Source organism: Lepeophtheirus salmonis, chromosome Z, assembly GCF_016086655.4.
Source record: "Lepeophtheirus salmonis chromosome Z, UVic_Lsal_1.4, whole genome shotgun sequence".
NCBI lineage: Eukaryota > Metazoa > Arthropoda > Copepoda > Siphonostomatoida > Caligidae > Lepeophtheirus > Lepeophtheirus salmonis.
In genome coordinates, this window is record NC_092584.1 from 5,885,616 (window position 1) to 5,908,255 (window position 22,640).

Below are 22,640 nucleotides of genomic sequence, written 5' to 3' on the forward strand. Positions count from 1 at the left end.
TTTTTTTTGTAAACAGCTGTGTATTTTGGAAATTTTACTCCATAATAATGAAATATATAATTGTATTTTTGGAATTTCTTTTCATAAAATTAAATTTTTCATTTGTTTTCCCATAAAAAATAATTTTTGATTTTTTTTTTTTTTTCAATCCCAAAACCAAGCCCCCCCGCCAATTTAATCATGTGGACACCCCCGATAGCGATATGGTATTTTTTAACTTTTATTTAAAATATTAAGGAAACAAAATCGGCATCGGTAATGTTTACTTGAGTCTGATTGGAGTCGGCATAGGGATTTTTTTTTGTTTGTATCATCCCATCACCATTTTGTATATAGTATTGTAACATTACTTGGAGAATTAAGCAAAAGACAGAAGGAAAAGACATGGATGTAGTCATTTTTTCCTAAAATGTTAGAACAATGGACTCTACATAGTATTTTAATAAATACCTAAGATATATTATTAGGCGTGTTCAAATATACAGTGTGGTGAACAGACTCCTTGGCATATATATCCTAAAATTTTGGGATATTTACAAAAACGTTAGAATTGATATGTTTCAAAATGTCAAAAATTATAGATTCAACAATAATTGATTACTTCCGTTTGATTATATTATTTTCAGGTCAATTTTTGGTAGAGCAAGAGGCAAAGTAGAACTAAGTCTCATTGCTTATGGACCCTTCCCTTTTGTCCGTATCGTTTGGAGGACGATTTCATAGTTCAACTATGCTTCCTTCCCCAACACTCCATTAAGAAAGGGCGTAATGACTCAACCACAGACGATACCGGCAGCAATTGGGAAAGGTAGACAGGCAAATGAGGCATCGTTCTACTTTCCCTGTTCCAAAAAAATCAACCTAATATCTTCTAACTTTGTTTATCTAAAACGCTCAGAGTTTACTACTCGTTTCGTCGTTTTCAACTGCGGCTAGATAATATATTAGAAGGAACGGTGGAATATGTTCCAACTCGTAATCTCATAGGTATAGCCTTAATAACGAAGCTTGAACACAGGAATGTATCAAATTGACGAATCAGTTGTTTTGAATTTCTTGGCAAAACTATTTAGGAACACAAGGAAATTAATTTTATGATCCCTTAAAGATTAATTTCTCTTTATGTAGGCTTTTAAATAGGTTCTTCCTCAAAACTCTAAATTCTCAAAGATCCTCGAATGCCATTATTGGAGGAATTCTGTTAAAGGAATAACTAATTACTCACCTTCAAAAAAATTTGTATAAATCATACTAGTACTAAGGCAACCAAAAGTGGCTAAGTATAGCAAGGCTAATATTAGTCTTTATATAAGAGTAGTTTGAAAAATTTGTGCACAGTCCGAGAGATACATTACTGGCGCGTATCATGGTTATGCTTACTTAGTATTTCTTGGAAGAACAAACACAAATTTCCTCAAGATCCATATATTAATTTCTGTTTGGCATTCGTTTGAATCGAGGAAGTGAAGAGTTTTTGAAAAAATGGATGTAAAATAATTTAGTGTGTTGATTAAACATTACATTATGAAAGGCAAAGCCCCTCAGGAGACTAGAAAGAAGATACTATGGACAAAAGTGACACTGAACGTTTCTTGAGGTTACTGCACTAGAAATCATTCATAAAATCCGTGATATGGTGATGATGACAGAAGAGTGAAGGCGCATTAGATTGCTAGGTCTGTGGGTATCTCGAACACTACTTTAATTAATTTTACGACTGCAACTGCTGAGGTGCCAGCTGGTGTAATGTCGTCATGGAAAATTACTTTTTTGTGAGCTTTTCAAATGACCCAAGTAAAGATAAATAATATGCACTTGTAATAGGTAGTTTTATCCTTTTCCTGATAGTCGATGAGGATTATTTCTTGCGAATTCTAAAGAGAGTCGGCATAATCTTTTGGCCGTTTCTTCGATTTAAACGAATGGCAAACAGAAAGAAATAAATCGATCTGGCTGAAATTTAGTTTGTGTTCTCCAAGAGATGCTACTTACTAAACATAATCTCGATACGCAACAATAGTGCCATCTCTCGGACTTTGTACGAACATTTCAAACGACCCTCGTAGTCAGGGATTTTAAGTTGATTGTGAATGATCGCTTACAGATTTTAAATAATTAAGTAGGGTATCTTCGCACCAAACTTGATTGTATCTTGGAATAGGGGGCTCAAATTAAAAATCGTCTCATTAGAGATTTAATGTCCAGGAAAACTAACTTTCATATTTAAGTTCTTGCTTCATCTTTTCAGCGCGGCTTTTTCCGAGGATAGAGTTGAATATATATATTCGTTTTCAGACACTTTGGCCAAGAAATTCAAAACGACTGTTTCGTCAATTTGATTCAGACTGAACAATCTTCTCTTATAAAATTTAAAAAAATGTCTTTATATTTGCTTTGTAAGCCTTAATTGACGACCTTTTAATGTTTAAGTTTTTTCAGGCTTGTTAGAACAGATTTGAAGTACTTTCACCTACATATGGGGAGAAGACATCCCATGCCATTCACATTTTAAAAACCCAGGGCTTGTCTGGCCTCTGGATTACAACACTGCAGTTGTGTAAAATAAAATGGCATTTAGGGTTAACTACACTTTTGAGAATTTTAGTATAAATATTAAAAACGATTATTTTCCAACCAATAGGGTAGTTTTTCAAAAATAAATGACTCTATCTCCCAATCTCAACCAGCTTGTATCTATTAAAAAACTTTTGTATGTGAATATAAATTTTGTCACAGGAATCAATCTCGTATATCAAGGTATTACTGTAATAAAAATAATAATACTTTTCATGGATACTTTGAATTTTATTTATAAGGAAGCATCTGCCCAAAATGAGTTTTTTTCTTTTCTTTTTCAGACTCGTATTTTTCTGTTTACCCAATTAATAGATAGATTTAAATGCTACCTCAGACTTCTTAGAAACGAAGCAAAGTTGACAAAGTATGCGGACTTAGATAAATAAAACTTGGACCATGTATTTCCAAAGAACTGATTAAGCAATACCCAGTATTTACCGGGTGTATGATTTAAGACTAGACACTTTGAATATGGAATTTAAATAAGTTTTATTTCAGAAAGTAGGCCATCTATATTAACTAAGCCTTGTACAGATGTTCGAACATGTGTTTCCATTTCTAATCTTCAATGCAGCCTCTATCAACTTTGATAATAGCCTTGAAGTGCCTCTGGAAGCTCTCACAGTTGCTATTAAAGTAATCAGGAATAGTGGAGTTCAAGGGCTCATCAACAAAGGCCTTGAAAGCTTTGAGATCCGGAGCCTTGACTGTGAGGCCCTGGCCTTGACATGTACTAAAAGGAAAAGTCGAGTGTGTTGACATATGGCAAGAATAGAGGCCATATGGATTTCGGCCAGAACGGAATGTTGGTCTCTAAAAGTAACTGTGTAACCTTAGCTGTGAGTGCCGGTGCACCATTTTGTTTAAGAAACACATTCCTGTCCAGATCCCTCCCCTGATCCAGGGAATCAACGTAGATCTCAAAATGTTGACGTAGATATTAGCGTTCAGCCTCTACCTTGTTTTGAACCAGATGGTTGGCATCGCCGCCGGTGCAATGGATACAACAAAATCCCAAGCTTATCATCGATGCTTGGTTCTTGGTAAGTATCAGGGTACCGGCTCTCTCTCGATGCTAATACTGTTATTAAATACTTTCTTGGCGTTGTAAATAGCCTACTTGCTTACTTTAGTCAAGTTTCAGATACCTGTTGGTGTATTTTCTGCGCGAATTAGAGTAGCAATCTTGATTATTTTGTCTCTTTTTATCCCTATTTTTGGATTGATTGAGAAGGTAAGGGAAGCCTTTGGAAGGGGGTCTCACAGAGCCTGTCAGCCGATGGAAGGAATGATCAATTCATTTCATGGTTTTTTCTTAGTCCTCTCTATTATAAGTATCCAAATTTTAACTAGGCACCCGGCGCATAGGATTGATCTTATCTTCGACATTTGAACCGACTCCATTGTTTATGAACCAGCAATTTCCTGAACTTTGTATTTTTTTTTTTACAATAAGGAAACAAAGTTTTGTTTCAAAAAGAACGACAAAGGAGGTCATAGCCAATCTTTTATTTTTAGCTACATATAGCCAAATCATAGTAGTTCATTATTTTCTACCGAGTTAAAAACTGTTTTGACATATATCCTCTTTTATAAAAAGAATAAAAGAGATTCTTTTACATATACGGGTTGGGGATTTTAAATCCAGAAAATTTATTTTCTCAAATAAATTCAGCAGCTCACAAACGTTTTTCTCTTACATGACAGGGTCCATAATGAAGTCAATCACTCAAACCCAGTATCTCCAGCTTCAATCAAGGCCTTCAACCTGACCTTACACCTGGTACATGCCTTGGTGAGGGACTCCTGGTCCATGATGGACACTGCCTCGAGAAGGGAAGCCCGCACGGAGTCAACACTGTTATTTGCACGTTTATTGGACTTTCTCTCATAAACTCACCATAAATAATGGTTTACGGGGTTCATCCAGTGAGCTAGAAGGCTACATGTCCATTGTCCAAACATTAAGATTTTTAAAAATGTGGGATTTTGTTCCTATTTCCTGATTAGAACAAACCGCACCAGTTTAAAAATTTGGCATGAGACATGACATTTGTTATCATTAATTTAATATCTCTATCATAAGTAATTATGAATTTAAGTGCACGGTGTTGGCATTCGGAGGAAATTTCAAAGACCATCTAAATCTGATGAGTCTTTAAATATGTTTTCAAATAGGATTTATATTCCCTACCCAGTATTTAGTTGATGGCCAATTGATATCATAATATTGATCAATTAATTCTGCCTCATTAATGTACACCTGAAGATATTTTCAATGATCATTTTAGAGAGTTAATACATAGATGGATCTAATTTTATCCACATTGTCAATTTTTCAATCAAATCGTTATATCTGTGATCCCTAAAGTAGAATTACAAACTGATAGTCCTTCCTCTAATAATAACTATTCTATGTTTGCCTCTTATAGGAATATGTTTATAGATCTGGCTATTTTTTTGTATTCTGTTGCTAATGCCAAACCCATAGTAAAAAAATAATATTTATTTATGTCAAAAGGTATTTTTTGTACAAAGAACGTAGTAGGGGGGGGGGCACATCTTGGACGTAGTGATTTGTCTGTTTAGAAATAATGTAATACCTCATTTATGGTGGGTTCAATCATTTAGGGATTCATTATAGTAAGATCTTTTATCTAAACGCCATTTTAATACAATCCAGCATTCAAAAATACACATTTTAGTTAGTGATAATGATACCAACTTTGGGATCTGCTTTAATTACCATGTACAAATCTATCGAATGGAGATCCAAAGATGCAGTAGCATGATTTGTATGCAATCAAGAAAATATAACACAAATTCAATTTGTAATATGTTAAAATCCTGTATGTAGTTATATTTTTTAATCAATATATCATCCTTCACAAGTAATAACTGCTAATACATGTCGGCGAACAGACTGTCATCTCCTAACGATGAAGGCCGTGTCTACGACGCTCCTAGCTGATATTAGGAGAGCTAGGAGCGAATCCAAATTTTGTGAAGAGATGCAGTAGACATTTTTTTCAATGACGCCCCCAATGGCAAAGTCTAGGAGGTTGATATAAGGGCTGGAATAGTACCACAAGGAGACAGGCCTGAAGTGGGCCGTATTGTTATTGCGGAATTTTCGGATCATTGTCGCTGTATGAGAGCTTTCAATATCATTCCCATCCTTAATTGACTTCTTGATGTTGTAGGAAGTCCAGATGGAGCTGTCAATGGTCTTGGTAGCCTTCTCTGCCCTTACACTGGCGCTGAAGAGATCGGGCACAAACTTTTTTTTTTAGTTGTTGCTCTAACATTTTTATACTTAGAGACATGGGAAAAGATCGAAGCTTTTTATATTTGTTGTAGCTGTCGTTTGGTTGTCTTATGAAACCTTGCAACCAAAAATAATAGGGATAAAACTGTAATTAAATGTTTTGGGTCCCCACTTTCTAAGTTATAGGCATTCCACTGATATTTATTGAAAAACTACTCACTCGTAAAAATCGCTTCGTTTTTTTTTTCGTGAGGACCACCCCAAGCCCAACCTGCTCCGAGTATTTGAGCAAAAATCAAGAAGTGTTGCAAAAAAATATATAATGTACAATATTAACAGCAACAGAATTAAAAACTATAGTCCATCCGGCCAAGAATTTTAAAGGGGAAATGTATAGTTATTTCCTTAGAATAGCCAAGTTGCACCTTGTACATACCAGATGAGAGGAAATTCTGTGGATATTTTTTTCAGGAAACTAACTTCTGACTAAAGTCCTCTTTCAGCAACTCCTTCTTGGTCTTCTCAGGAAATCTCAGCTTCTTTTGTTAACTTCCCAGTTGTGGCATTGAAGACTTGGCTTCAATCAGAGCTAGGGCTGCCTCGGTTTTGCCTGGTTACAAAGTTTTTGTATTTTTGGTTTTTGTACCTAACCTTGTATACAGTCTTCAAATTCATACCAAACTTCTTGGCGGTATCCTTGAGCTTATCACCTGCCTTTATCCGCTCTGCAAATTTTTTGTGCAAACTGTCCCCATTTTCAATCCTTTAAAAAAATGGTTTGTAATTTTTATTTACATCAAGCTTAAGGTAAAATTTTAACGCGGAAAGATTTGAAATAAATTTACTTAATATTTGTAAAAATTTCAAGTCAATATCTTATTTAAAAACCCAGATATGAGTCTGTCACATCTGATGAAAATTTCTAAGTACCAGGTACATGGTGATGTATGTGAAAAATATTGGAATCCGGGCGAGTATTAATTTATCAAAAATATCTTTGTTTAACAGAATCTATTCAAAAACAACTCTGAATTCCAAGGCCAAATGACTGCAATTCTCATATGATTAAAGTTCAAACACAAGTCTAAGTCTTCATGTTATCGAGTCCAAGTGAAGTGTTGAATTTTACATCTACAGGGTCCCTAAACATTTAGTAGACTCGTTTTATCAAACGTTTATAAGTTAATTAATTAACTGGTGTTTCGTTGAGCCCCTACTTAATCCTGTGTATGGGCCCTGTACGCTCAGTTACTTCACTGTCTATAGTGTTAAATCAAATTTGTAAGATCTTCTCAGATAAAATAGTGATTTCAAATAAATATTTATTTGAATCACTCGGAAAACTATTCAAGTTTTATTTTTTGATTTAAAAAACATGCCACTTTACTAAATATGTGTTGTCATCTTGTTTAATAATTTTACTTTAATTTGACTCGAATTTCAGTCTAAGCTTCTTCAAGTTATCTCCCATTTATACTTGGTGGAACAAAATAACATCCTTAATTCATAAGACAATAAAACAAATTTTTTAAATCAAAAAAAGTTTTTTTTTAAATTTTTTATTATGATAATACACATTTAAAGTATTTTTAATACAGTTTTGAAAATAATATCAGATAAGTGACGTCGCCCATTATCCATACGCCGAACTTTGATAGTTTAATACTCCTTGATTTTTTGTTCATTTTTGGTCTTTTAAAGTAACTTTACATTAAAAGGTTTTAAAAGGATAGTTATTGTTTATCAAAAAGTTACCAAAATGAGTTAACAACAAATATTTTTTCAATCATTGTGGATTATTAGTTGATTCAGTAATTAGTTATGGTCGATAATTTAAAAATCTAGATACTTAAGGAAAAGTTATGGTTTTAAATATTTGATTTGAACACAATTTTTGCATAACACCGAATCTAATAGCACCAGTTTTTATGTCTCCATCGCTATTATCCGTGGAGCCATTGTCCTTCAAATAATTTTGCCAATCTCTCAAATGATAAAAATTAATAGAAAAATCGTTTTTTGTTTAATATAAACTAGAGTATATAATTATACAACAACATAAAGCCAGAATAATTCATAAAACTTAACGGTCCTTATTTTTTTTTTCTTTGAAATAGTCAGATATTAGTCAAAAAATTAGTTTTTAGAAAAATGCTATTTAAAGGCCACAATTCCCTGGAAAACCAAAAATAAATAAATAGCAGAATCATTTCTGGAGCCTTTAGAAGCTACAAAATCCAATCATTGGCTCAGTTGAGATTCCCAGACAACCCTCCACTCACACAGACCTTGACAATTAATATATAGATTAAAGTAATTAACTGATAAATCCCACGATTAAAAACTCAGCCGCTAAATTGTAATTAGTTTCATTTTATAGAATAGTCTGTCAATCCTTTTTTTCTCATTATTTATTTTTGCAGACACACGTTCCTTATGACTCCAACGTTTGACAATTGCATTTTCAAAAAAAAAAAAAAATTGTCAAAAGATTGAAATCATGCCTACTTCTCTACTACTACTACAGCCTGATTGACACGCATTAAAAAATAGGAAGTTAAGCACCTATTTTTTCCTTTTAAGGCGAGATATCGTGTCTCTTGCAGAAGAGAGTAGAAACAGAAAACGAGATATTTATTGTAAAATTCATTAACAGTTTATTCTTATAATTTATTAGTAGATACTACTTATTCATTCTGCTATTTATCTATACTTTAGATCCTTATTGGTATTGTATTTTTACAACGAATGACTAAATAAAGATATAAATAAATAAAAAGCTAACACGTTTTCTTAAATGTGTTTAAAGCATGTGTAATGTACATTTTGAGAAAGAGTAAATGCCATCAACGTGCCTTTCAGTCCCTTTGTTTACCAGCAAAATGTGATACTTTGTACATACATGCGTATATGATTAAATTGTTATTCTAGAGTACTGTTAGGAAGTATTTCAAGTGATGAAAATAAAGGGGGTTGAAAAAATATGAGCATGGAAATCTTTGTGTTGGTTGTCCCTGCAAATCGAGAAACGATTTTTCCTTAGCTCAAACTATATCAAGTTTCTCAAAAAGGTCAAATTGTTGGAGAATGAGCCAATATATTTATTTTACTATAGAGGAGTCTGCCGAAGTATCCGTACAATATTTTCTAGTAAGATGAAATAATAGTTTTTAAACTAAACAATTATGAGTTGTATGACTCAATATGATCACTCTCGGAGCATTGCTTACTAACTTTAAACGCCACATCAAGCTGAGCATGTCTGAAACTTATTTTTTCTTGAGGCAAGCATATTTCTCTCCACCAAAATGATTACAAACATAAATTTACTTTATAAGTCATCCAACCTCTTTTATGAGGTAGACACACTATATCAAGACAAAGTTTCTTCCAACCATTCTGCACGACATTGCCCCAGGCAGTCACTTGAAATCGCATCCCTTACTAATTCAATAATAATGAAGGCTGAGTGATTGAAAATAATTAATATTTCGATACTAAAGCATTATTTACACACCGAGAAATGGAGCACTTGAACGTGATCGACAAATTTCTATTCGCGCACTTCAAACAGTTGGGTGTCTCCACGACAAAGTTCGGAACGTTGGAAACGAAGAATGGCTCTGTCAAAAAGGCCAAACTGGAACCGAAAGAGTTACAAAACAGCCAATGACAATCCCCTCAAGTCTATTAGAGCCCATGTATGAGCTCTTGGAGTTTCCCACTGGACTGCCCAGAGAACAATCAAAAAGTAGGTGGAAATAAATTAGTATTTAGAGTTATTTTGAACTCTTTTTTGACACTTTTTGCCACCCGTCAGTCCTAATGCCAACGCTTGACTGCACCTTTTGGGTTTGTGAGAAGCCCTGCAGAGTCCGTCATTCAAACTCAGAGGCTCTCTAAACCACTGTCAGTCAGTATTGGGACGCTATGACAGAAGACTACATACGTTGTGGGTACCAGGCCATCCGTAATCTTGTTGAAATCCTAGTGTAAATTAATAAATTATATTATTTTGTTGAAGTTTAAAATTCAAAGAGGACAGATTTGAATGGACCACTCCTTATATAAAAAGTTCTGCGAACGCCCCTGTAAGTACACGTCAATTACTTCAACGCCATTTTTGTTTAGTATTTTGAGTCGAAAAAGTATCGAAAATTACCAATATCGGTGATCTTGGTAATGTAGGCTGTACGAAAATGTCCTTATTGTGACAGAAGGAATACTTATTATAATATGGCATTGATTTTAAATGGAGGTAAATGATTTATTTACTTTTAAACTATGCCTTAAATAGCAATGCACGAGTCTTGATTAATGACTTACACTGATCCATATAATTATTATTATTGTTTCTTGCCTTATATTTACTCATCCACTTTTTTATATGTAACTCCAATAAAAATAGGAAAAAAACATTATAGTCTCACGTATGTAAAATGTGTTGCTAGCAACTATTTATATAAGTAGAGATGTGAAAAAGGTTCATATACTCGCTAACGTAAATCAGAAAAAAAGTATATATGTTGGTAAATATTATGGACAACATATTTGCATATAAGGATAATGTTTGGCATGACAGCTTGGCTGTCAAGCTGTTCTATTATATTCCCTAAAATCATCTATGGGAGGAAGGAAATGAAGACGAATATCCCACATAGTATCTATCAAGGACATAAAAAAATGATTAATAGGACAATCCTTAATTTTACTATGGATCCATCAAGGACTAACAAATATAAGATTATATTTCGGGATGGGAAAGGCTAGGTTTTTTCAAATTTATTGTAAAAAAATTTGACAAATTAAATTTAAAAAAGAAATTTAGAAAATCCATGACTATTGACAAAAAAAGTTTCCTTTTGGAAAATAATTTCAAGAATCTACAACTGTTAATATAAAAATTTCAAAAATTCATAGCCTTTCAAAAAAAAACTTTCATAGTTCAGAACTTCAAATATTACTTTCTTGGAAAACAATTTAAAAAACCCGCAGCTATTGACAAATAATTAAATTTTTTCTACAAAAATTTCAAATGCTATATTTTGCAAAGAATTTTTAAGAATCTTTAGGTTTTACCAAAAAATTTAATTAGATAAACAAATTTCAAAAATGCACAGATATTATCTTAAATTAAATTTTTTGCTAAGAACTCATATCATAAATAAATATGAAATATCAAATATTGAATGTTTCGGAAAAAAAATTCAAAAATTAATTTTTTTGTAAAAAAAAAAATCTTAAATATTTATAACAAATTCAATTTTTGATTTTTTTTTTTCAAAAACCCATAGCTATTTACAAAAAATTAGAATTTTGGGTAAAAAATTTAATATCAATTTTTTTTGAAGAAAATTAAAAATTAGATATCATTTTAAAAAAATGTACAATTATACTTTCTGGAGAAAAATTGTTAAAAATTTAATTTAATTGGAGATACTACGTATTTTTGACTTTTTTCCCAAAAAATGTAGTTTTTCAATTTTTTTCAAAATATGTAATTTTTCAATTTTTTTTTTCAGACAATTGTAATTTTTCAATTTTGTTCCAAAAAATTAATTTTTTTTAAATAGCTATGGATTTTTGAAATCTTTTCCACACCAAGGGTTTTTTTCAAAAAAATTTATAAAAAAGATCCTGCGGACGCCTCTGAGAAATAAAAAAAATCCATAAAAGATAATGGATAATTTTTTTACTATACAATTATTAGGGGAAATGATACAGGCTATTTTAAAATTGAAACGTTTTTCAAGCACTGATTTTCAGTCCCATATTAAGGAGCAATACAGTCTCAATGTCAATGAAACTGTACAACAGGGCTTATACGAAAATATGCCATTTTGAATTAGCAAATTGTATAATATGTCAGTGCAAAATACATCTTTTGCAATCATAAAATCAGTCATCAAATAGTTATCCCATTCATAAATCAGTATATCAATTCATACAAAAATTCAATAAACTTTCATTGTTTTGAAAAAAAAGAAAAAGAAAAAAAGATATAGTTAATTAATTATAACCGATTTAATTAATTATTCATTGGGCAGTTGCTTTTTTAAGCGGCATATATATGCCAACAGACAAAACAAATATGTAAAATGAAGGTGTAGTGCCTAATATATTTGTTATTTATACTTAGAAAGCTTTTTTGAAGTGTTACTAAACTTAATAACTAGATAAGAATATCATTAGGTTGTTGTTTTTTACAATTATTTTAATGACAATTTTTGTTTACTCCTGTTTTAACTTGAATCTTTGCATACAAAAATTATTGAGGTCAGAAAGAGTCGAAAATAAGAAAAAGTTGAAAGCATTTTGGGCATTTAAAAATAAATAAATATTCTCTTGACAGAAACATATAACATCAAGAGTTTAATTAATTTGATCATTAAAATATATAGACTTATGTCAATTATAATTAATATTTGCAGTGAAGGTAAAATATGGAGGTATTATCTACTTAAAAAGATATTTTTTCAGGAAAATATTTTGTTTCACAAAGTGCTCCAGATAAATAACAGTTTCTTTATTTAATTTGTAGAACTTTTTAAAATATAATTAACGGAGTTATACACTATACAGAGTTATAAATATATATTTTTAAATCAAAGAATTTTCTTCCAACAAATAATGTTTTTAATTACTTAATTAAAATATATCTCTATTAACAAAGCCTGTCTGTTTATTTATTTGCTTCTCGGGAGTGACTCATTTTTAACAAAGAGCTCATGAAAAGAGGAAAAAATAAGAATGTGACTTTTGAAGAGACTTAGCAACGAGCGTGTGTAGCTAAAGCAGAGAGCGCTCTACAGACTACTCGATATATTTACGTTTTAAGGCTGAAAAATAATGAAAAACGTCACTCTTCTTTATATTCTTATAACTTATTCATAATATAAATTTGATGAGGAGTATCATTGCTGATATTATATAAAAATATTTAATGTATTATGTAAAACAAAAGATATATTAAAAAATGAGATTAGTGCTGGATTCTGCGCTCAAAGATAAATTACTTGAATTCAATTGTACAAAATGAGTGTTCTCCTTTTGTTATCAGTATTCTTTCATTTTTGAGTATTGAACATCCAAGCACTGAGTAACTGCGTACAAGTGTACTCATGAAAAAGGGAGTATGTGCACCCTCACTTTGGACAACAGGCGTTTGTAAATAAGGCTCAGCGCCTTATATTCAGAAAAAAAGAAAAAGAATCCTAAGCTTTTTAAGTGTGTTAATTTTGTTGTAGTTGGCAACTTGAATAATGTTTTTTCTTCTCAAGCTGTTATCATTGCTGCTTTACTCTCGAGGAGAGACGCTCTAAGTAGGTAGTAACTATGGTTGAGTATGCTCATAAATGCAGGCAGTAACTCTAAGGATTTGTTTTGGAGTTATTTTCTATATGAATACATCAAATGAATATTATTAAAGTAAGGTTTGTCTGTTCATGAACAACTAATGCCTCTATTCAATGCCGTGTACTATCACTAGTGATATATGAATACAGACCAATTAGAAACGACTCTTAGTGGATTGTTCCTTGTGGGACTATATATTTGTTGATCAGTTATTGATATAATTAGTGATGTAAATTTGTATAGGGCCTTTCTTTTGGAATTGGTAATTATACTCGAAACCTGATTGAACATTTGCGTATGCTCATAAATGACGGAGAGTAACCTTGAAGACTTGTTGCAAAGTTATAATCGTAAGTCCTTGTTAGACTCGGAGTTGAATTGAGGGTCAACATCGTATTCATTTTTAGCTCTCCTCTTTTATCACAGCTGATTGTAGCTGATCTAATGAAACGCCATGACATCTAAGCTGCTGTTGCTCAAGCATTCTTTTAATGTCTCAGGGTTACCATGTTGATTTTTCTTTTCTTTTTTTAACCTCCCAAAATTACAAAGGATTTTTATAAAAAGAAATAAACTCTACTTTTTGGTTTTGTAATGGATTTACTCACTAATGTGGCTGAGTTGTTGAATTCAAATTACCTCTTCATAATGTATAAACATTCCTACTATTAAGATTAAAGTGTGTAGAAAGTAGTTGTTTTTATATGATCACTATAGAACAAAATTGATATTAGTCTTGTAATAATTTTAAAATAATAATGTAGTTGGCTTAATACAAGGATTTCACCAATTACTCTGAAATAATCGGTAATCGGCAAATGGATCAAAATCAGTTCATTTGTGGTTATACTACTACTGATGTCAAAGGAGAAGTCAATATCCATTAGTGGATCAGTAATCAGGGATTTAGGCCTTGCATTGAAGTAATTATTAGAGCTGAGGGCTCATATTTTGGATAAAAGTTGTGGTGAGCGATATTTTCAGATGATTTTGTTAAATAAATATCCTGACAAAAACTCTTGTTTCAATTTTACTCTTGAAAAATTGAAAATACTTGTAATTTGAAGCACTAGACAAGATCAAACCTGTACCAATTTGGCAGGCTGCCCTGCGTTATTTCATATGCAAAAATAAAGAAACTAAAAATACAAATTTCAAGCGAATAAATATGTGTATCACAACTTGGAGCCAACAAAGAGTTCAAATCTTGTATGTTAATGAATTTATTTAACCACATACGGATATTAAATTATTAAATCACGTCTCTCAAAAAAGTTCACTTATTTCCAAATTATAATAAGCATAACACTTTGGCCGATTTTTTCGGTCAAATCAGCATAAAAAGAGGCCTAAATTTTTGAAAAATGAAAAAAAAATTGACCATTTTTTATTTAATAAAAATATCAACATCTTCAGGAGTCTAGTTAGAAGATATCATCTGGTGCTTGCTTGCATCTTGTATATTCAGTATATTTAGAGAATCATTCATGAGTATTCCTTCTGTTTCAAGATTTATAATAGTTTCCGATAAAATTGACTAATTCACCATGATGAATGGTATTCAAGGGTTGGTTGGATCTTCATGAAATTGCTGGCAATTTTCAATGATGAGTTCATTTTTTCGATTCAATTCACATACAATAAGTTGTGTAGTACAGGGGAGTGTTGACCCATGACCCCTAACAGATTCATGTTAAATTGCACAACATCTAATCAAATTTATGAAATTTTTTCCACAACATTTTTTACCTTCTGATCCAAGATTCAAGGTTCATTATTCAGCAGTAATTTTGCCACAAATTTCCCCTTCCTCTCATTAGCTGATGTCGGAATCTGGCTCCCGCCGCACATATCGAATATGTTATTACAACCCTGATTACAGCCCTAAAAATCGATATCATCCTACCTCATGTCCCTGTTATTCGTCCTTAAAAAAGTCCGAAATTGTAGAGCGTCCTCTACAAGGCGTCAATTTAACTAATATTTTCCCTTCCTTATATCTCGTATCATTTTATGAGAAAATAAACATAAAAAGGGCCCAAAAAGTATTGATTGGGAGATCAAGTGGAGTTGAAAGTCGGGTTTCAAAAGTATGGACTCGATTCCAATACCCAAACCTCTGTAAGTGAGTAATTAAAATGTATTATGTTGAAACTGAGGAGACTCTAAGGAACAAGGATGCAAGTCGTTTGAAATATTAATGCAACAACAAAAAAAAAACATATACAGACTCGTTACGTCAAATCTGGAACAATTTAACTACATCCTGATTATAAGTGAAGCAAGTAGAGGTTTGGAAATTTATTTAAAAGTTCTAATAATACCAAAGAAAATATCCATTCAATGTATGCATTTTTGCCAATCATTCACTCGATACGAGGCCTAAAGGATTTGCAGGCTTTGACCACGACAGTGGGGGAGACTTTGTTCCAGTACTTGATGATGTAGGCCTTCAAGGAGTCGATGCTTTTGTGTGAAATGGAAGATAACTTTCTCTTTAAATCCCCCTAAAACAAGTCATCCATAGGATTCATATCGGTGGAGTTAGAGGGGCAGGTGTGTTGGTTAATAATAACATCTTCTCTTCTTTAAGCAAGCATTGACTAGTACGTGCATTTTGAGAGGTAGCTGAGTTTTGTTGTAACGGGAACTCGATGCCATTGGCCTCAGCTTTCATCCAAGGTATGTTTTGTTCATATCGGAGCTTACAGTACTTGTCAGCACCCACCCTCTCCTTTGGTTCAAAGAAGATGGTTTGGGGCATGACCCTGGCGTTGCTCCCAATGACAGCAAAGCTCATGATGCTGGCCGAAAACTAGGTTTTAAAGAGGTGGAGTACATAAGCTCTCTCTATAGCTAACCGTTTGTCGTTCTGGATGCTGTTGGATTTGTTGAGAGTCCATTGTGTCTCATCTGAATAAAATATGATTTCGTTAACATGGGACTTCAAATAGTTCCGCTATTTGCTTCTGTGGGCGGCGCGGCTGCCCTTCATTAAGTATGTAAGGATATGTGTTTTGCAGAGGCGTTATAACTACCTCTTCAGGTTAGTGTTTACGGCCCTAGAGACTTTTGCACGGCTTACTGAGCATTTTATGGCGAGAGCGTAAAATTGCAGTCCCAGAAGATCACTTCAAGGAACATTTTAGGCCTATGAGGAATAGTGGAATGCGTTTTTTATCACTCCGGGACTTGTGGGCTTTTTTCTCATATGCCCATCCTCCTTCAAGTGGTTGTAGACGTCGTAGACTGGGCTTATTGTATATCTTAGCATCTTCGTGATGTAAGTTTGGCTGTATCCAGCGCATTCCTCCGGATCTCCTCCATCGTAAATACTCGTTTTAGATTAAAAGTTGCAACTCAAATAAAGCTAGGGTTCAACCTCTCGGTTTTAAATTTAAATTCTTTCTTTATTGTTCAGAATGTAGTTAAAGATGGTCAGGATTCACCTGAACTAGCCTGTATACCGATGACATAAATCAGGAATGCCCAACTGGATGCCCAGTGGCCGCAAAAGGCCTTCAAACTTACTCGGTGTAGCTCCCACATGAAGTACATAAAATCCAAAGAGAGAAACGCCAATCATACTTTGTTTCATTTGTTGCTCATTGGGACCACAAAAATTGACATTGACATACAGCAGGCGAAACCACAGGTCTCTCATTGGGTTTAATTAATGTTGTCATTAGTGAATGTGAGCTTTTTGGACTATGTTTTTATAAGAAACTTTTTCCCAATTTTTTTAAGCAATTGTTTTTGTCTTTGTATCTTATTAAAGTCATGTAAAAATGTATTTAACTGAAGAAAATAGTTGTTGTTTGTTGGTGCAATAAACATACAGATATCAATACATTTATTAGGGGTTCATTGTAGCGTCTGTCATATTAAGTTAGTGGAAGTACGTGGTCATGTGGTCCTCCAATGATAGTGCTAAAAATTGACCCTCTTTATCATGGATTTGGCCCTCCCTGACATAAATGAACAAGTGGTAATACTCGATATTGTTTGGAGTTATTATTGCCAAGCACTTAAGAACTAAATGTGGGTCTTTTTTTGTTTTCCCTTAATCGGGTTGACGTACAAAATAAGCTCCTTAAAACATCAATCCATCAACATTTTTCTCAAGTGGAATTCTATCAATAAACAATATGTATACTCATGGATTTCCACTTGATTAGATGATTAATACAAGATGTATGTTTATATAACGAACGATGGGAATTAAGTTGTTATATACCTTCATACTTATATAGAGGGGAGAGAGGCGCCAGGTATTGGCTTTCTAATTCACCCAATAGGCATTTATCATATAGTCAACTCTTTATTATTAAATTCATTTGATTTTTTTAATACTGCTATTGTTGAAAAGGTTGTTATACATATATATATGCATCGCGCATTTTAAAATTGAAATAACTGAGTTAAATGCTTTCCTTATTGTTCAGGATGAAATTAAATAGGGTTTGGATTTATCTGAACGATTTTATATGTAAACTATGTTCACTCATTTACGCACCATGGATCAAAAAATAACTATGGATGGGACTTTTGTCTAGCGTGAGAATAATAAAACTACCAATCCAAAAATGAAGATAATGGACTTCAAAAACTTTAAGCAACATTAAAGGGAAATTTTTCCCCCATTGATATCTGTGTTTCTTCAGGTGTAACTAAATGAAACATTTTAGAACGAAGAAATAACAACATGTACAATCGCTTTAGACAAGTTACAACTTGTCTACAAGGTACTTATAAAGAGTTGTGATAAGATCATCCTTGATTTTCTTCAATATGAACCAGGAAATCTTTTGCATGTGGGGAGACTTATGGCAATTTGATGTTCATTCCTTCACATAGATTCATACATACTTGATTTCATTATATATGCAATCTTCATAACGTGTGGGGTTCCCCCCTCCTAGGTTCAACGGTATATTATTATTATTTATATAAACAAAAAAAGATGAGAATGGTATTGCAATCGCAAAAAAAAAAACCAAAAAATTATTTGTGATTACCATTCAAAGCAAGTTAAATGATTTTTTTTACCTCCCCTCATCTTGTTGTTTTCTGTGTACTTATTTGAAATACTATATACTTCAAATGATCTATACATACCGGGAGGCCCATTGAAATTTGAACACTTACTAATTCAATAATTATTGAGGGTTGAATAATTAAAATCAATCCATATTTTGATAGATTACATGCAAGTCGAGAAAATGACACTTGAACCTGATTGACGAATTTCTATCCACGCACTCCAAACAGTTAAGCGTCCCTAGGACAATCATCTACGTTGGAAACGAAGATGTACTCTGTTAAAACGACCAAACTGGACAAGGAAGAGTTAAAAACAGCTCAAGCCCTCAATTCCATGAGGGTGCACGCGAGAAATCTCGGAGTTTCACACCAGATTGTCCAGAAAACTATCAAAAAAGTCGGTGGAAATAACCTTATGAGGGTGGAGAGGCTACTTTTGAGTCCAGGAATGAAAGAACCCCATGTTCTCTGTTGAGAGACTCTATGGAAATCATCTTTCACATTTTTCTCCCCCCTACAGATCTGATGCCAATCATCACCTCAGTTACACCTTTTGGTTGTATGTCGAGGGAGGCTTACAGGGTCCACCATTCAAGCACTGAGACCCTCAAAACCACTGTCAGCCAGCATTGGGACGCCATGGCAGAGGCTACATCCACTGCAAGTGCCAGGCCTCCCGCTTAGAAGTCATTATTACCACTAAGGACAGCTACATTAATGATTAAGAGAACTCAGACAAACATCTACTTATAGAATAGAATTTAATTGAAATACTTTTGTTAATTAATAAATGACATTTAGTTGAAGCTTTAAATTCATTTTTATTTGGATCCCAGGGTACATTAGGCAAGTTGGTTTTTTTAACTTTTTCCCCGAATTTTAATTGCAAGTACTGTGAAAAAGCTGAGATTTATTAACTTGTACAGAACTTCATTTGTCTACAATGTCATATTTAGATTAAAAGTTTAGTTCAAAGTTTGAAAGGAGACAAAAGTTCTTTACTTCGTCACTAAAGAGAAAATGACAGATTTAATCTTTATTTTACATTAACTAATGTTAATTTGATCTTTACTTTATGAAAATGAAAAAAAAAAAAAAAAAATGATGCGCACTATCCGTGGATCATCATTTTCCTTAACTTTTTTTGCAATTTTTTGCTCAAGAGAAAAAAAATTAAATTAAACCATGTAAAATATAAATAAAATGGTCTTCTTAGTATCTAAATTTGCTACTTTAAGAGTGTATGCCTTTTTTCATAATTTGATCTAGCTGTGCGACCTAAAGAGGATTTCGTAATATAAGACAATTTGGCAAAGGTAACTTCATACTAATAGATAACTTTTCTGCGCTAACCCTAATCGAAATTCGACAAAAGTGGAATATCAAACCAATGGAACATACATTTTACTGCAATTCCTTCTTAACCAAGAATATTTTTTTGTTAATCATCATTTAAGGGCTGGGGGAAGGGCATAGTTAGGAGGGCTACAACGAAAATCAAGCAAATGTTGGTATGATAACTCAAAGGGAGAAGATTATGGATGGAGTTGAAACTTTAGGAAGATAAAAACTGAGCAATTTTAAGTATTATATACATATGTACACTCATTTGAGTTACATTAATTTCAACGAGTGACATCTTAGCAATATTCATTTGAAAAAGTATTTATTCGGACAAAGTTATTTTGAGCGTCAGTCATTTGAGAGACATTTTCATGTAGTAAAGTAAGAAAAAGCTATAGGCTATAAGAAATATCTATAGTTGTTAATTTTGTTCTTTAAGAATGCAGAATATAGCTTCATTCAATGATGCTAACAGAGTGATAAAGGATCACTTAAAAGGATCTTTCCCTACAACCTTGAAGCCTTTTACATATAGTTTTGAATCAAATCAAAAATGGCACATGAATCAACGGGTTTACTATTATTATAAATATTTGTCAACGAAAATTATTATAGAATGCTCATCTTCTTTTAGAGATCCTACTCCACAGGTACTTATCGATTAAATTGTTTGATTACCATACCACTCAAATAGTGATTTGTCGTTTGCCGGCTCTTTGAAGTGAGCGACGGGAGCTGTCTCCCAACCAATCAAGAGCCAGCTCCTTTCGAAAAGCTTTTTTTTTCTCTCCCTCGCAATATGGAGGATAAAAAGAAAATAAGAAATTATTAATAAAATGAATCAAGGAAGGAAAAGAAGCAAAATTTGGGATCATTTTAATGATATTAATGACTCCAAAGCAGAGTGCATTGTCTGCAAATCCAAACTTTCATATAAAGGCGGTGCAATCAACAACCTCCACAGACACCTGAGAAATGTCCACCCAACAGTTCCACTTGAGAAGATACCGGTTGAACCTGGTATTAATGAAGGTGCGAGTGTGTCATTTGTAACTGTTGCTCCTGTTGCTGCTGCCGCAGTGTCAATATCACCATTCATCAGCACACCAACTCAGCGGCCTAAACGATCTACCCGGAGCTCAATGGAACAGTTTTTAGATAAGACTTCGACCTCTGCAAAACAGAAAAAAATTGACGAAGAGCTTGTGAAAATGATTGCAACAGACTTTCAGCCATTTTCAATTGTGGATGATAAGGGTTTTAGAAAGTTTATACATGTACTCAATCAATTATATGTATTTCCAAGCAGTAAAACCCTCTCTGAAAAAATGATCCCGGACCTGTATCACCGAGAACGTGCCTCCGTACAAGAGAGGGTTAATAAAGCCACATCAGTTTGTCTAACGACTGACAGCTGGACATCCCAAGCCAACACATCCTTCATGTCAGTTACATGCCATTTTATTGAAAACTACAAGAGGGCATCCTGTCTTCTGGATTGTTTTGAGTTCAGTAACAGATATACATATGTGAACTTGGCCGAGGAGCTCCTACGAGTTGCAAAAGAATGGAATGTGGAAAATAAAGTGGTTGCTTGCGTTACCGACAATATAGCAAACCTAGCCAAAGCAGTTAGATTCCTGAAATGGATCCACCACCCATGTTTTGCAAACACAATTAACCTGATTGTAAGAGATGCTCTGAAGGTGATTAAGCCTGTTGTGGATAAAGTCAGGGTAATAGTGGAATTTTTCCGCAGGAGCACAGCTGCCACAAACATGCTTAAATCAATACAACAACAGATGGGTATGCCTGACCTGAATCTCAAACAAGATTGTGCCACAACTTGGAATTCCACCTTTTATATGCTAAAACGGATTCTGGAGTCAAAGGACGCAGTCATGTCTACCCTATGTGTTATCAATGCCCCGATTGCTCCTCTGAGCCAAGAGAAATGGGAGGTAGTGCGGGAGACATGCACTGTTCTGGAACCATTTGAGCAAGTCACACTGGAGATCAGTACAAAAAGGTGCTCTATACAAATTGTATCCCAATATCATTATTATTTGGTGTGTTTCTGGAATACCTGTAATACAACTGTTTCAAACATCATCAACGATAATGATTATACAATGAAATACATAAAATTAACACCTATTTACTCTTTTTCAGCTATGTTACAGCCTCCAAAATGTTAATCCTGTGCAGGGGTCTGCAGAGAGTGACAGTTGAGAACCAGACCAGCATACTCACAGCAAATGTGAAAGAGCTAGTGAATACTCTCTGTGCAATGATGAACAAAATGTTCCATCGATTAGAATATAACATTGTTTTGTCAGAAACGACAATTCTTGATCCACGATTTAAGAAGCTGGCATTCAATGACACTACAGCATTTGATGAAACTGTTCAGAGAATAACTTCTAGAGCAGCAAGGTTCAGCCATCCAAGTCCAATGTCAGAGGGTCAAGAAGGAACAGAAGAGAAGCAAGAGAGACGACAAGAATCTGATGTTTGGAGGTTATTCGAAGAACGACTAACTGGAGACTCCACAAGAAGGAATCCTTTATCAGATTCCATCATGGAGGTGAGATCCTACCTTGAGGAGCCCCTTTTCCAGAGAAGTGCTGACCCACTAAATTGGTGGGAAAGTAGAGCTTCCGTCTACCCACGCCTCACATATCTGATGAAATTGAGACTCTGCATTGTTGCAACATCTATCCCCTCCGAGAGAATCTTCTCTAAGCCCGGTCAGATTATCACTGACAGAAGAAGCCAAATCCGTCCCTCAATAGTGAAGCAATTGGTGTTTTTAAATGCCAATCTTCAGTAGATACTTTTTTTCTTTTTCACAAATTTTAATTTATATTTTTTGGGTCTTGCTGAGGGATTCTGTGTTTATCCTTACATTTGTTGTTACATATAAGAAATCTATACTTTATTCTTGAAATTTTATAATTTATTTGTTGTTGCACTAAAAAGTAAATATTTTTAATTTTCTTTTTGTTATTTTGTGTGTTGTTTGACTGTAAAGTTGCTTAGTTTAAAAAAG

The 22,640-nt window shown here is 33.4% G+C and overlaps 1 protein-coding gene across 1 annotated transcript; it reads left to right on the plus strand.

Annotated features, from left to right (window-relative positions):
• Positions 1 to 17,906: 17,906 nt before the first annotated feature.
• Positions 17,907 to 22,421, plus strand: LOC121130447 (zinc finger BED domain-containing protein 4-like). The gene is made up of 3 exons (XM_040726193.1): positions 17,907 to 17,946; positions 20,492 to 21,617; positions 21,761 to 22,421. The coding sequence occupies exons 1-3, from the start codon at positions 17,907 to 17,909 to the stop codon at positions 22,419 to 22,421; spliced, it is 1,827 nt and encodes a 608-aa protein (XP_040582127.1).
• Positions 22,422 to 22,640: the final 219 nt, after the last annotated feature.

What these genes read in the sequence shown, in the direction of transcription:
- LOC121130447 (XM_040726193.1), top strand. Translation starts at nt 17,907, where the DNA reads ATGTACAATCGCTTTAGACAAGTTACAACTTGTCTACAAG. An exon ending in AGTTACAACTTGTCTACAAG is followed by an intron (nt 17,947 to 20,491) that starts GTACTTATAAAG and finishes ACTCCAAAGCAG; the next exon opens with AGTGCATTGTCTGCAAATCC. An exon ending in CTGGAGATCAGTACAAAAAG is followed by an intron (nt 21,618 to 21,760) that starts GTGCTCTATACA and finishes ACTCTTTTTCAG; the next exon opens with CTATGTTACAGCCTCCAAAA.